Source organism: Plectrocnemia conspersa, unplaced genomic scaffold (assembly GCF_051122295.1).
Source record: "Plectrocnemia conspersa isolate PC_06_02 unplaced genomic scaffold, ASM5112229v1 ptg000004l, whole genome shotgun sequence".
NCBI classification, from domain to species: domain Eukaryota; kingdom Metazoa; phylum Arthropoda; class Insecta; order Trichoptera; family Polycentropodidae; genus Plectrocnemia; species Plectrocnemia conspersa.
This window is the reverse complement of record NW_028277168.1, coordinates 11,326,099-11,341,086: the sequence shown is the minus strand read 5'-3', so window position 1 is coordinate 11,341,086 and position 14,988 is coordinate 11,326,099. Positions and strand designations below refer to the sequence as shown.

Genomic DNA, 14,988 nt, shown 5'->3' with positions numbered 1-14,988 from the left:
TCCCACACAATCCTATTTTTGAAACTAAACATCAAGTAAACATTGCAAACCACAATGAAAGAAACGTTTAGAAATAAATAAACATTTTGCTACGTTTACAGAATGCTTTAGAATAAACACATAGCTGAAGCGAAATTCTCAAAATAAACTTTCGATCAAACGTTGAGGTGTTAAACAAATAATAAATGTTGAGATCAAACAAATTCGACAAACTGGCACAAGTATTGCACGAACATCAAAATAAAAATACTTTGATGAATTTTTACATGGGCGAATGTAATAAAACAGCACTCCTCGTAAAATGCACATAAACTGTGCGCATATTTGAAGTCTTGTGATTATATTTACTATAAATTGTACCTCACCGAAAAAATCAATGGAAAATTTACCAAACCAAATCACACCACATTCAACATTGTATGCAAAAAACAAGCTCAGCTGAACTATCCGATAATGAATTGCAGTATTCCAGATAAAATAAGCCGTTAAGACACCCAGAGAGTCAAATAAGTTAATTCTAGGTAAAGGATCAAAAACTAGGAAGATTGTATTTCTCTCCTTTCTTCGATGGTTTATACCCAGAACACTACCATATTTATTCCCTTTAATTCGGAACTTGACTTTCAAATTTCCACTTGAACTACTACTTCGCTTTTGACTTGGAATATACTTGAACTCACTTTCAAGCAGAGCTTATGCCAAATCGACTCAAATGAAAACTTAGTAGTCCAAAAATCTGCCGCTTTTACTTTGAACGTCCGATCTGGTCCAACCAAGCAATCGCCTTAAGTTATCAATAATTGAACTTGATATTCAAGGCTTTTATGACGCAGCACCATGGCAAGAGCAGCACAGCAATAGCTTTAATCCATAGGTTCACAAAGTGAGCAATAATCGGTGGACGATGGACAAAGCTCCGTGGAACTTGGTGGGCGATGGAGGTGGGTAAAAAGTTTATTGTAAAAGTATTAAGCATTTTATATTTATAATAAAGTGAATGTATTTTGCTTAAAATATAATTCTTACCTTTATAAATAGCAAATATTTAATATAAATATGCTAGTTGTTTTATTTTAAAACTTACTATTTGAAATTCTAAAATTGCACAAGCTACAAAAATATTTTAATTAAATTTAAAAAAAGATATAGGCACTGCTATTTTTACAATTTATTATTAAATGAGATATAAATAGAGTTTACCAAATGTGAAAAATGAAAACTTTTGTCGTTGAAAAGTGGACGATGAAATTTTTTGTCGTTGACAAATGGGCAATGAGTCGATTAAGTTTGAGAATCTATGCTTTAATCTGAATATTCAAATACCGAATATACGGTCTAACTATTCGTAAGGTATTCATTAATATTTGTAGTATATTTTCCTATCCGATGTACAGCTGCATTACCTATAGCGCAATATGGTCCTTTTTTGTTTTTTCGAAATTTATCTTCTTATCTTTATGTTGTTTATATTATCCATAGCCATAACAAATACTAGCCAAAAAACAATATAATAAAGAAAAAAATACTTAAAAAATTACTCATATTTCCGAGTTAAAATTGTGCAGCTATGGACTTTCTCAATGAATATGTTTTTTTTTAATCTTTTTTGAAGTTTATCTGAAGTAATTTATTATGGTGATATTTGCTTAGTATTCCAACTTAAAATCAAACTTCACACTGATTTAAAGTTCAACACACTTTATTTTATATTATTTTTGAAATAAAAAGTAATCTTGATACTTTTTATTGCTCGTTCTAATAATAATTCTGGTTACTGTATTTTTCGATTCTTTATTACGAATATATTCGAATACATACTTTATATATGATATTCGAATTATTGAAAATAAAAAATAATTGGAAACTCTACACAACACTTATTTATGAATCGAAATGAACACTCAAATATAAGTTAATTATACAGATTTCCAAAAAGGCTTTTGATAGAAAAGTGTTTAAACTTCCGCGTTCAAAGGGTTAATGCAAACGACGGCCATTTTTATTCTGATTTCATAACATGGTCACTAAAACAAAAATATTAATTATACACTTCAAGATATTTATACAGGAAAATGAATATTTAATTATTATATACAAAAGTATGTCTGACGTTCTGAGCTGAAATAACTTTCTCCGGAAATGTCTTCCATTCTAACTCTATGAATAACATAATGGCATCAGATAACTTAGCTATTGACTAATGACATAGTTCTTAATGTGCTCCTTCGGTGGTAGCCAACAAAGCATATTTTAGATTATCTCTGAAGTCTGCATTTCTATATGTGAACAGTGACATATAAACTTTTACATACATAGTAATTAGTATTTGATTTACATTTCCTTTTTCATTGTACAGTATTTTTTCGTTGACTAGAAAATTATTTGTAGCACAATATTTCAGGGTTTTTATACCATTTCATTGTCATTGAACTTCAGTTTAGGATAAAGAAAGAAATTATAATAATTTTAATAAATGCAAAATACTATTTAATAACATGAAATAAATAATTAAAAATATATTCAATAAACAATATTTTTTTATATTTAGTCTAATTCTGACCAAATTATTTCAATTATTGATTCACTGTTAGATCTTGTTCTTTACTTTAGCTTTATATTGGTTTTCGCATATTCCAGTTTATTTATTAGAAACATAAAACTCCTATGATTTTTTTTCTTGCTAAATTTATAGGTTGAGAAAAATATAATTTAATTTTCCTTGTGATTATTTTTATCAAGAAGTATTTTAAATTGTAAAACGTTTTTCAGGGGTGGCAGATTTTAGTAGCATATAAAATATTATCTTGGAGCAAAAACTTTAATGATCAATTTGTTCAAGAAGCAATGAAATGACCAGAAATATTGTTAATGCTTATAAATGATCAGCAGTAACATTTTAACAATAAGTACAGATTGAATTTTGATTATTAACCTGTCATAACGACATTGCAAAAAATATCACTATAATATATACCTTCAATACTATTCGAAAGATCATATATATAAATATATCTTATATTCTATTTTCACGAAGATATTTCGTTTCATGTCTAGCAACGCATTTAAAATACTAACATTTGATAAAAATAGTAACTAATCATATAACATAAATAAACAAAGCAATTATTAAGTACACACCGATTAACAAGTGACAATTTTTTTTTAAGTTATTGATCATTTAATACAATTATTGACAGTTTAATTAAATTACTGACCAACATAAAACAAAATTACTTACTCAAGAAACACAGGACAAATCTTAATTGCTTTGCCTAGGTATTGCTTTTCTATCATTGATTTAATAACATGCAATAGCAACATTCATTATTTGATTACGATGAAGTATTTTATTTTATTTAAAATTTTTTACAACCATTACAGATATTTCGAACTTTGATTTTGTTATGAAAGATTCATAATAAATATTGCAGTGAGTAAAAATACAATAGTTATAGGAGCGTCTATATTTATTTTTGATTATATATTTATATTATTCTTTTTGTTGGTTATTAGTCTTAAATTTAATTTATTCAACCTTTCGAAAGTATTATTTGTACGAATCACAAAAAATTGCATTTCCGATTTATTAAAAAAGATATTAAAAATCTATGCTTCTATTTAAAGTAATCGAGATGCTAATCTCTTGATAACCTTCACAAAATGTAACAACATTATTGATTTTTAATAAAATTATTATTATATTATATATTATATTTTTATATTATTGTGTTATATGATATATTATATTAATATTATTATTATATCCATTACAAATAGATTTAAAACAGTTTAAGATATTTAGAGTTTTGATTTTGTTACCAAAGATTCACGATATATATTGCGATGAGTAAAATTAGTTTCAGGAGCGTCTATATTTATTTTAGATTAGACGCCGCAATGTTTTTCAGTTAAAGCTCGAGCTCTGTCGATAAAAACGGCAATGCATATCATTTTCTGACATAAAAATATAAATTACAGTATGGAATTGAATAATTTACATAAAAAGATTCAACAAAATATTATTCCCCGATATTTTTTTAATTTATCTCGAATAGCATGAATTTTATTAATCATTAGTTTGAAGTATCAGTTAAGTATATATTCAATAGAATCTGGCATTACATAAATACCTCTGCTTACAACATACATTTTTAAAGGAATTTTTACGAAGTCAATAGTTGTATTTTTGGCAAATCATATACATACATATCTTTAGCTGCTGGTAATATCGATTTTTCTGTAATAGTGTCTTGGCTACTCTTAACCAAACAGTACTAGCTTTTAAAAAATGTGTACTGTAGTAACAAAACATTTTATTAATTGCTTAAGAATTTTCATTTTAATTCGTAAAGTATAAAAATATTTATAATTATATAACAATTCTCCACAGATAACACACTGATTCCGAAATTTAGTTTATTTCTATTCAAAATAAACTAAAATACAGCATATATGTTTTACAGGTAGTTTTTCTTTTCCTTTTTATTGTGTGAGTGTGTGTGTACTTTTTAAATCAGTTCTATTATGTCGTTAATCAGTTTTTTTATGTCAACCTACCTACTCATATAATAAGTACTAAGTCTTTTAATTTGACTCTTAGAGTCAATCAGTCACAATTTACTGGATCAGTCTTCATAAAATACGATTAAACAATTAATGCTAGTATGTACATTTTTTATGCTATTGTTTTTAACATTTTTTGAAAGAGAATAAACGTAAACACCCCATAAATCTTTGCATATTCCTGACTCAAGTCAAGTAAATAAATCTAGAAGGATTCTTAACTATGCTTTTATAGGAGAAGAAGCTAATTTTTTGAAGCCATTTCTATGAAGAGAGCTTACTAATGAACGTAAAATTTATAATTATTGTCTATCAAGAGCTAGGCTCCTGGTCGAAAATGCATTTGGCATATTGGTATCACTATTTTGAATGAAAGCATAAACCTGAAGCTTGAAAGTATAAATTGTGTTGTTTTGGCAATTTGTGTGCTTTGTCCTTTTTAAGGAGAAAATATTCAGATAATTACACACGACTGGGAGCTTGGATTATGAAGATACCATAAAAGAGTCATTATCATTGGGCTTACTGACAACTGATAATGATCTAACTGATTTAGATAAAGGACGTTATAGTCATTTCAACGAATAATAAACTGATGACAGAAAAGTTTTTACATTATTTTAACCAATTAGGATGTTTCCTGGCAGAATGGAATGTGTAATATTATATAATTATTAATTATTTTTAGCTGAATAAACTTTTGCAGTATAAAGTGTTTTTTTTTTCATAGGTACCTGATAATATATTCCGTCAAAGTTTGAAGTTGGTAGTCGAGGAGATTCTTGGTCAACCAAAAACTACCACAGCATAGGAAAATACACATCTTCAGTGCCGGCACCCGACTTTTCAGAATAGGCTACCTTTTTTTTCTTTGAGGTAAGAATGGCGCAGCGAGTTCATTTTTTTCGTGGCCGTATCTTTGTTTGTTTTAGGTTCCTCCTGTAAAACAATACACGTATCAAAAAAATCATTTGAAATAAATGTATATAAAATCCTTACCTGTTTAAACTTGTTAATCATTTGATATGTGTTGTTTTTCTTATTTCGGTCCAAATACTCTACTTCTGACCTTCTATATGCCCAGTAACAATTCATAGAGCTCGATAAATTTCGTTAAAAATTGTTTGGAGTAGGACATGATAATAATACGATAAGAACTAACACATGACACAATCGAGCCACAATGTTTGCACAAACAATACCGTGCAGGTCTGGTTTGCACAAACCAAATCTTTGACATTGCAAAGACCGCAGTTTCAGGACTGTGCGGTAAACCAGTTTACGCAGGCAAGACTTAACTGTGCGTGTGGAAGGCCCTTTATATAATCACATAGTGCATAGTTTTTTTGAGCATAGTTATTTTTAATTGAAAAAAATTCACAGACATTTGTACATAAGGAAATATAATTTTAATTTCCAATAAAATCCCTGAAATATTATATATGCTTGGATATGATTCTCTTGAGTTGCCTTAACGAGTGTACTTGGCAAAGTACTTCTTTAAGCTGCTGCTGAGGAATTCAGAGATTCTGCAAGAGCTCTGTTTATATGTACCCATATACATCCGAAAATTTGCACAAAACTAATACCGGTGGGATTTATGTTTTGCTTCCTGCTTGAGAATACGGTTTTAGCTAGATTTTCAAGTCTGTTCTCGTAACAGTAGGTTGTTTTAAGAGAGCGCTTTCCTACGTTATTTGCACTGTTCCAGTAATAGATCACATTAAAGTATTTATTGTAGCGGGATATTTTAAGATATTTTTCTAGTTGATAATGTTTTAGCGGATGGATGGTGACAGGTGGAAATTACACACAGATTAAGCCGCTGTAGTAGTATTTCATTGAAGTTTGGTTTATGAGGGATCGGCATCTTCCTATCGAGATCTGTCAAAGAACTTGCCGCCATACGCCACCGTCACATCAGTGTCACCTAGTTTTGGCCATAATGATTAAATAAATATATAAATAGGCGCCTAGAATGTCATATCAAACTATAATTTTGTTTTAAAATAGTGGCTATTTCAAGATGTATTTATTTTCTACCTGATTTTAAAAATAGTTACAAAATGTTTATCATTTGAAAAAATAATTTAAAAAGCAAAAAATTCACTTTTTTAGATACAAAAATTATTATAGCTTTTTTAGCTTGATTTCGGTACAATTACAACATTTAAATAATTTAAATATTTTAATTGTAAAGGGATTTATAATATCTTAAACGTCTAAGGTATATTAAACAGCATCTTTAATGATTACCTATTTTTTCGTAGATTATTTAGTTTTATGATTACTTAGAAACGCAGGAACCACTCCCCTCTCATACATTCACATTAATTTCAATCTATTGATATTTGACGTTCAAAAACCCTATGGAAAGCAAGTACATTTCAATATGTCTTAACCCTTTCATCGCGGTTGATATTATTGTGCACCATTTCGAAATTTGTTCAGGGCTGGCCCGAGGGGCAGGCAGTACAGGCGATCACCTGGGGCGCTAGATCTTGTGGGGCTCGGTGATACCAAATAAAGTCGCAATATTTGCTTAAAAGTATCAAACAATATTGTTAAAGAATATAATCTGATACTGTTTGCTGCATTGACCTAAGCGATTCACCTTAAAACAATAAAAACATGTATATATTATTATATTATTTCTATTTGATGCGAATTCAAGAAGGTGGAAGCCGCGAAGTCGGGCTGTTGAAAGATTAACAGTATGGAGAGGAGAACATCGTCGGCGATCCTACATATATGATGTTCGCTATTAAACGACTTCATATATACCGGTCCATATTTTTTAACTTTATATAAATCGAACATCATCAACCGTTCGCCGGTTAGGTTAGGTTCGTTATCTCATTTTTTAAACTTCATTTAAACCGAACATTCACCGGTTACAATAATATTTTTCTTCCAGCTTCCTTCCTGGAATCTTCCAACTCAGATGAAGGTGGAGATACTCTCTTCTTGAAAGAGATTGTAGAGCTCCCGAATGTTTCGTACACGCCACTCGTTACTCTCATATATAACGCCATATATTTGTATCGATTTATTATACACACGGCCGGTTATATCCAGTTTGGCATCTCGGATTACTTTTTCGAGGGCAATGTTGAACAAATTGCTCGCCGGAGCATCGCAAAGTTGAGCGGTCGCAAAGGTTTTGGTAGTTAATTTTGTACTCTCACTTGACATTTGACATTTCTCATTGTGAGTTTTACCAAGAAGATTAGTTTTTTTGCTACACCCTCTTGTGTACTTTTAAGCTTATTTTACGCATAAAAATCGCGACGAAATAAAAAGTACAAATTCTTAAATACCCACAATCACCAAAAAGAGTATCGTGTCAAACATAATATTTAATTACTTTAATTTGACTTATATTTTTAAGCTCATGTAATAATTTTTTCAAGTATTATTTCGGGGGAATGGGGGCTGAAATTTAGATTTTGCCTAAGGCGCCAAATTACCTATAAATGCCATATTTAAAAAAATATTATTAGTCAACAAATTCAAATGATTTGCAGTCTTAAATTATACTAAAAAAACATATTATTAGGCTCAAAGCTTTATGGCACCTTTAGGTGCCTAACGATTACCGGCGATTTTCTTGATGACGTCTATAGAAGCCACCCGCGGTAAAAGGGTAATAATACACCTTTAGCCAAGACATAGATTGTAGTATTTTAGTGCAATTCGTACAAGGGGTTATATTACTTGCTCACTTAGATTTATTTCGGCAAAACATAAAAACGAAACACAAACCTTGTTTTTAAAATAAAAAAGGTCATTATATTTTTTGTGTATGTTTATTCTCAACATATGCAAATCTTAACAAAAAGCAAATATAAAATATTTTTTCTAAAAAAATTATAATGAATAATAAATATTTCCTAAAATTGTGCTTTTATTATTAATTAAAAATACAATAGAATTAAATTTTCAAAAATACATTTTCTTCGATATCAAACGTCAAAATATTTTTTGCAGCTGGTCACACTGATCAGCAACTGACACTTGCCGTGTATAATCTGACAATTGAATAGCATCTAATGAATAAAAATGCGCTATTACTATATTATGCTTGCAATTTACTCATTTTTTTATCCATATAAAAATATCGCAGAATCTAATTGTGACAATATTGAAGCCGCAGTTTACCAACAGGCTTTAAATGAAGGTTTTCATAGGTTAGATCTTGTACTGAACTAATAATATAAATATTTTTTTATTAATAAAACTTTGTTTATTTGTTTGTCGCAGAGAAATTGTGTACACTGTAACTTTAAGCGAGCAGGGGGGTCGCGACATTTGGACACCGGGTGTCTGTACATTGTGCTTAAAGCAAACATTACCCCCCGGAGCCTACGTAGATCCCAATGAACTGAGAGAATTGAAAAGATTTCAAAAAGTATCGTATATTTTTGCTTTTTTTTATATAGCTCGAACGATATGTGTATAATGTATTATTATTTAGGTGCATGCGTGCGCTCTAGGTGATGTAGACGTTGAAAAACCCAAACACATGTCCAGAAATACACTTGTTCACATGTACGCGCCGATTCAATCAGCTCATGTTAATATTCGCTTACCTATTCACTTGAGATATCATAAGGCGAAAGCGAACGGAAGGTATGTTATTTTATTTACTAGTATTTGTAATTCATAAAATATAAAAATTAGATAGTAAATATAAAAGTACGATAATGAATAGAAAATTACAATTAACGGATAACTCAATCATGGAATAAATATGGAAGAAGTTAAATTTTATATTAGATTAGACAATGAATAACATACACGTAAGTACGACAGAAACATGCTGTAGATCAGCGGCGGTCCGTGACTTTTAGTACAAGGCATGCATTAATGAAAAAAATGAGACAACACAATTTTTAGGTTCCAATGTAATAACATAATATATTACATTAATAATAAAAAGTATTAAAACATACATTTATTTATTACTACTAAGATATACGTTAATAAGTTAATTTATTATATATATTTTTATTTTTTATATATGAGATTTATTCTTCGTTCTTTTTTGCATAATTAATTTATTATTCAATCATAAAAAAAATATTTTTTTTCAATGGAAATTAATGTTAAAAAACTTAGCCTATTTTCAGAATGACTATTTCTTAATATAGTGTTGATCGTAGAAAAGGATCTTTCTACCGCAGCGCTAGTCATAGGAATTGTTTGTATTAAATTAATTAAGTTAAGTGTTTGCGGTAGAATATCCTTTAAATTGGCAGAAATTATCAAATTTTTCCAAGTTTGGATTACTGAATATTATGTTGTTTTGTTTATCTGATAATTTTGTGATGAAAATAAAAATATTTATTGTTGCCCCTGTTTTCAGAATTGACATTTTCACGTCCACCCCAAAAAGCCAATTCCTGCTTAGCAAGGAAGCAAACTACATCGATTAGATTTTTTATTATGTATCTATTTTTCGACACTTCTTCGTTGAAAAGTTTTTTGTTCGTTGTAATGAGAGCTCAATGTCGACCGATCTAAATTGTACTGATGATACTAAATGATATTGCGAAAGTTCATGCCGTTTGCATGAGTTCCTAAGATTGTTTATATCAGAATATCCATCTCTATTCTATACATTTTTGTCAGTCGAAAAAAGCAAACATGGCCAACAAAATAATTTTGATATTTTTACACACCCACAAATTCAATTATGTTTGGAGTATATTTGCTTGTTAAATTTTCTTATACCAGCTTTGACTTTAGAGGTGATGTTTAATATTGGCTCGGGTTTCGATGACTTAATGAATGATTCTTTTTCCATGTCAGTTAAAGAAGCAAAACTTCTTTTAAATAATTGTTCTATAAGACAATTGCATATTAATTCCATTGCGGCCTAACTAAAATCTAAATAAATGTATGTAAAATTGATTTTCTTGTGTAAAAAATGAAGTGAATTAACCTTACCAAAACAGGGATGTTGATATAAACGATATGACACGAGAGAATAGAGAATATTCCAATTTTGTCTATAATTTCAAATGAAGGATTTATAATGACTAAATTAACTTAGATAAATAATTTCATGCTTACAGAAGATATTTTCAGCTATTTAATATTGAAAGGGAACGCGAGATGAGGAAATAATAAAACAGATGAAAGCACGAGCCGCTGCACTTAAGCGCAATTGTCTAATGCGTGGCTTGGATACACAGTGAAATAGTGATACAGTACTAGGTTGGGGTGTCTGGACACTAGTGCGCATGCGTGTACCCGAGTAAACGAATGCATATTTCGTATTTGAACCGTTCAAACAAAAAATAATCAACTCACAACACTTTAACAACTGAGTTAATAATTATAATACAATAGCTATTTTTAAGAAATCTTTAGGCATGCACTGTATTTGCTAAATATATGGACGGACCGCCACTGCTGTATATATATAAAGATGAAATAAAAAAAATAATATAAATTTATTTACAAAGCGTTTCAAGTCTTCCACAAATCTTGAAAATTGTTAATATTTTTCCAATGGCGCTTGAGGAGCAACTTATCTTTATGAAAAATGCTTTTCTCTAACCATCAGTTATAAATACAAAAATGTCTGTAAAATAACATATAGCATATCCATTTATTTTCAGGTGTATTTTAACAAATTAATATTACAAAAAATAATTTTCATTTATTAGAACTATAAAGGTTTCATATAGTATGTTATAGTTTTTCATGTTGCAAGTCAAAAAATATAGTAAAATAAGGTTGAAATCTAGTATTAATAACTTGTAACTGTAATTTAAACAAATATTTCAGCTATGAGAGAGTGAAAATCAATCAACCTTGGGTATTGCTCAGATGTCCAAACAACGTGTTCAGAATGTGTAATCCAGGAGTTACGATTATCGCACCATGTTCAGAATGTTCACCTCATAGTTGTTCATGGCACAATATAACCAATGATCCAGTACGTATTTTTTCATATTTAATTGCTGGTTTTTTATGTTTATTATATATTTTATTTAATATATTTTAGCTCTCGTCTAAATTGGATTTGAAGGTGCCTGTTGGAAACTTAAACGATTTCACTTTTGTCGCGTTGATCACAGTCGTTGTGTGTTTCTTCGGGTGTATTTACGTCGTCATATTATTATGTAAGGTTAATTTGGTGGACCATAAATCGACGATTGTGATACAAAATCGATATAAAAAGAAAAATTAGGTGTATAGTTTTTTTAAATGTTTTGTGATTTGCATTCCAAAGTGACTAAAAGACTAATAATAATAAATGAACATTTTAATTTTTTTATACTTAGTAAGAGCTTAATTTATTTATTAATAATTAATAATATTTGTTTAGAATTTTGTATATGAAAATAAGTATTTATTTTATTTGTAATACAACATTTTTAAACCTTAAATGTAATGTAACCATGTTTATATAATACATTTCTGATTTTATTATATTTCAATTGAATAGAATATAACAAAAATAAATTAAAAAATATTTATTATTTAAATACGCTACCCACCGCATACGCCACGCCACATATGGGATTTCATTATCAAAAATATGTATTATGTTATGTTTTTTTTTAAGGTTCTTCAAGATATGGCAATAAACATTCAGATATTATGGATATGTGATAAAAATATATTATTTTCAACGGAAGAACGTCATTTGAAAATATCGTAAATTTGGCACATATAAAATAATATTTTTCATATAAATAAACTTGAAATCATCGACATTATACTGTTACGTGGGCTTATGTAAGGCCGTTGCAGAGCCTTGCGAAATGAAAAGTGTTTATTACTGAAGAGCGATAGTGTTGCACCCCCCGCCCCCTCTACCAATCTGCACAGGAGTCTTGCTGATGACGCGGGGCCGGCGCATGCGCATCTCAATATTTACTCCCCGGCAACAATACTTTTAGAAGGTCAACATTATTACAAAGGTGACCTTCGGCTATTATGACATCGGTTGACCTCTTATTAAAATAAATCGAATCGAATATTCTAAAAATAAACAAACGAGCTTGCATTAAAATAATTGGAACAAGAGATAGATATTTTAAAAATAGACAAATTGTCAACCTTTGATAAAAAATTTTTTTTTCGTAATCGGAGATGCACGACATTTTGCGTTTTTAATCCATATGGTTTATTATCGATGAAGCATGACTTGTCTGGATGCATTTTGAAATATTTAAAAAAGCAGTAGTTTTTCGTCATTTGTTGTTAACGGTCGCGTAAACTGTGTTTCGTTACATTTTTCTCGAATAAGTGTTTTTGTACATATTTTTATAATAATATCCTTTTAAAAAGTGATTTCAATAGATTTTAAACTAAATAAATAATTGACATGTGCAAAGAATGTCAATCATTAAAAAAATAAATATTAGTATTTTGTGCTCTAAATTAAAATAAATTTCAGATGTGTATAATTAAAATTAGCGTTTATAATAAATTTTAGTGTGTGTGTGTGTGTGTTAAAATTAAGCCGTGTATAATTAAGATTAGTGAGAGTTAATTAGCAAACCGTTTGCTATTTGTCTACCATGTACAAAAACTCGAGGCGCTTGTTTCTGGTAAGTGACATTTTTTAAATAATCTTTAATTAAATGAGAGTCGAAGGAGAATCTTAAATATTTTTTAATTCCTAATTAATTGAATGAAAAGTATTATTTAAGTTATTAATTAAAAACTAATTATGTGTGACAGTGGGGTCATTGAACCACCCAAAATGGCGACAAATTGCGTGCTGGCCGCATACGGGTGGATTTGTCCGACGGTAGCTGGTGAGTGGTGATCCGATCGTGTGTGCTGCTAAAATTCTCGAACAGATGACAGATCTGAGCAGAGATCGCGTTGCCGCCAACGTCTAAATGTTTAAAAAGTTTTATTACTTTATAACTCGTGTAAAAGATTTCTATTACATCACTTTACAATAGAAAAAGTAATATAAATTGAAGATGCACTTAGATAATATAAGTATCGACTCTAGATACGTAAATCATATATGATAATACATATATTAATGCATAATAAAAAATATAATTTTAATTACACTAAAATTAAAGTTATTATCATTATTGAATATGTATGAAGAGAACAAGGTATATTTAAATTTAGAATTTACTTTAAAAACTATATAAATTTAACTTTTCTTCGACAATATTCCAAGTCGAGCTCATATGCCATCTCAACTTCAATAAAATTCAAAGCCAATCAGATAAAATTGATATTTCTTCTGTCATTCTTCATTTACAATGTAAAATATGGTTTACAATATCAATGGAAATATGCATGTTTTTTAGGCAGTCCTCGACTCTCCGCTGTTGTCAATTGAAAGATAATTCAAATGTATCACAATCGTGTTAAAATTTGTTCTTTAAGTGATTTTATGATCCTTTATTTATTTGTGCCAAAGTTGCCGCCATCAGTAGGTATATCGTCTCTCCCAAACTCTTTTGGCCTACAGCCTACAACCCCTTTTCATACTCAAAACTTGCCCACGGACCCTGGGTGAATAACTACATAAATGTATAATAGAAAAATTACAAATTTAACTTTGACATCTTGAATGGTAAATGGTGACATAAAAATAAAATATAAACAAAACATTTTGTTGAACAAGTATTTATTAAAATTATAACTTTTGTTTTAAAATACAAAAAAAATTAAATGACTTAGATGTACCTAATAGGATGTTCTGAGTGTATTTATGTCCGGCTCAATGTTTGTGAGTAGCTACCGCAAATCCCCACAAGTACTAATTTCTAGTCGGTTTCTTTTTTTTTGTGATGAAGCTCATAACGGCACTGAATCCACCTTCTACTAAATAGGAAGACGGAAAAGCAATCAACAGCTTCTGTACAATAACCCATAATGCTGGATATAAAATTGGGATCTGTTTTTGTAACCAGAACGTTGTCGTATCCTTGTTTAAACATTGGTTTCAACTTCTAATTTGTGGATAATTCAATAAGTTTTTCCTGTTTTAGTATGTATTCATCTGTATTTGTGCTCTAAGTTTGACTACTTGCAGAAGGGTTCAACACCCAGTCGGTAATATCCAAGTGAAGAATGTCTTCAAATCTTTGGTTAAGGTCCGAATGAAGCGCCGTTAAGTGTTGACAATAAGCAAACAAATCTTCATCTCTATTTTGCAATTTTGAAAGATTTGGAAACTGAGAATATTCTCCTCTTCCCAAGTTTTGTTTGTACAGCAAAAGTTTTGCAACAAACGCAGATCTTACACTTTTAGTTTTGATTAAATTTAATGTGTCACCTTATAGCTTCAAATTAGTCTCGTTAAATCTGGCAAATAAATTAGTCATATTAGCTATGTCATTTTTTGAGATATTTAAATTGTGACGCAAATCATTGTCTTTACTCCCAAGGAATTCCAATACTGAATCAAAGAGCGAATAGAAGCAA

The 14,988-nt window shown here is 29.5% G+C and overlaps 1 protein-coding gene and 2 long non-coding RNA genes across 4 annotated transcripts; 2 read left to right on the top strand and 1 right to left on the bottom strand.

Moving 5' to 3' along the window:
- Positions 1-221: 221 nt before the first annotated feature.
- On the top strand, positions 222-6,491 carry LOC148235898 (uncharacterized). The gene is made up of 2 exons (XR_015809343.1): positions 222-941; positions 4,391-6,491. It is a non-coding gene; the product is annotated as an uncharacterized LOC148235898 (long non-coding RNA).
- Positions 1,776-6,495, bottom strand: LOC148235897 (uncharacterized). Of its 2 annotated transcripts, XR_015809342.1 has the most exons (3): positions 5,563-6,495; positions 5,298-5,502; positions 1,776-2,276 (listed from the first exon to the last, which is right to left on the bottom strand). It is a non-coding gene; the product is annotated as an uncharacterized LOC148235897 (long non-coding RNA). The 2 variants fall into 2 exon arrangements; XR_015809341.1 differs by lacking the exon at positions 1,776-2,276 and having other exon boundaries at positions 4,468-5,502.
- Positions 6,496-8,469: 1,974 nt separating this feature from the next.
- LOC148235896 (GPI alpha-1,4-mannosyltransferase I, stabilizing subunit-like) lies at positions 8,470-12,016 on the top strand. The gene is made up of 5 exons (XM_088184450.1): positions 8,470-8,753; positions 8,827-8,974; positions 9,041-9,195; positions 11,362-11,512; positions 11,582-12,016. Exons 1-5 carry the CDS (start codon positions 8,626-8,628, stop codon positions 11,765-11,767), a joined length of 768 nt encoding a protein of 255 aa, XP_088040576.1. The 5' UTR covers positions 8,470-8,625; the 3' UTR covers positions 11,768-12,016.
- The last annotated feature ends 2,972 nt before the right edge of the window (positions 12,017-14,988 follow it).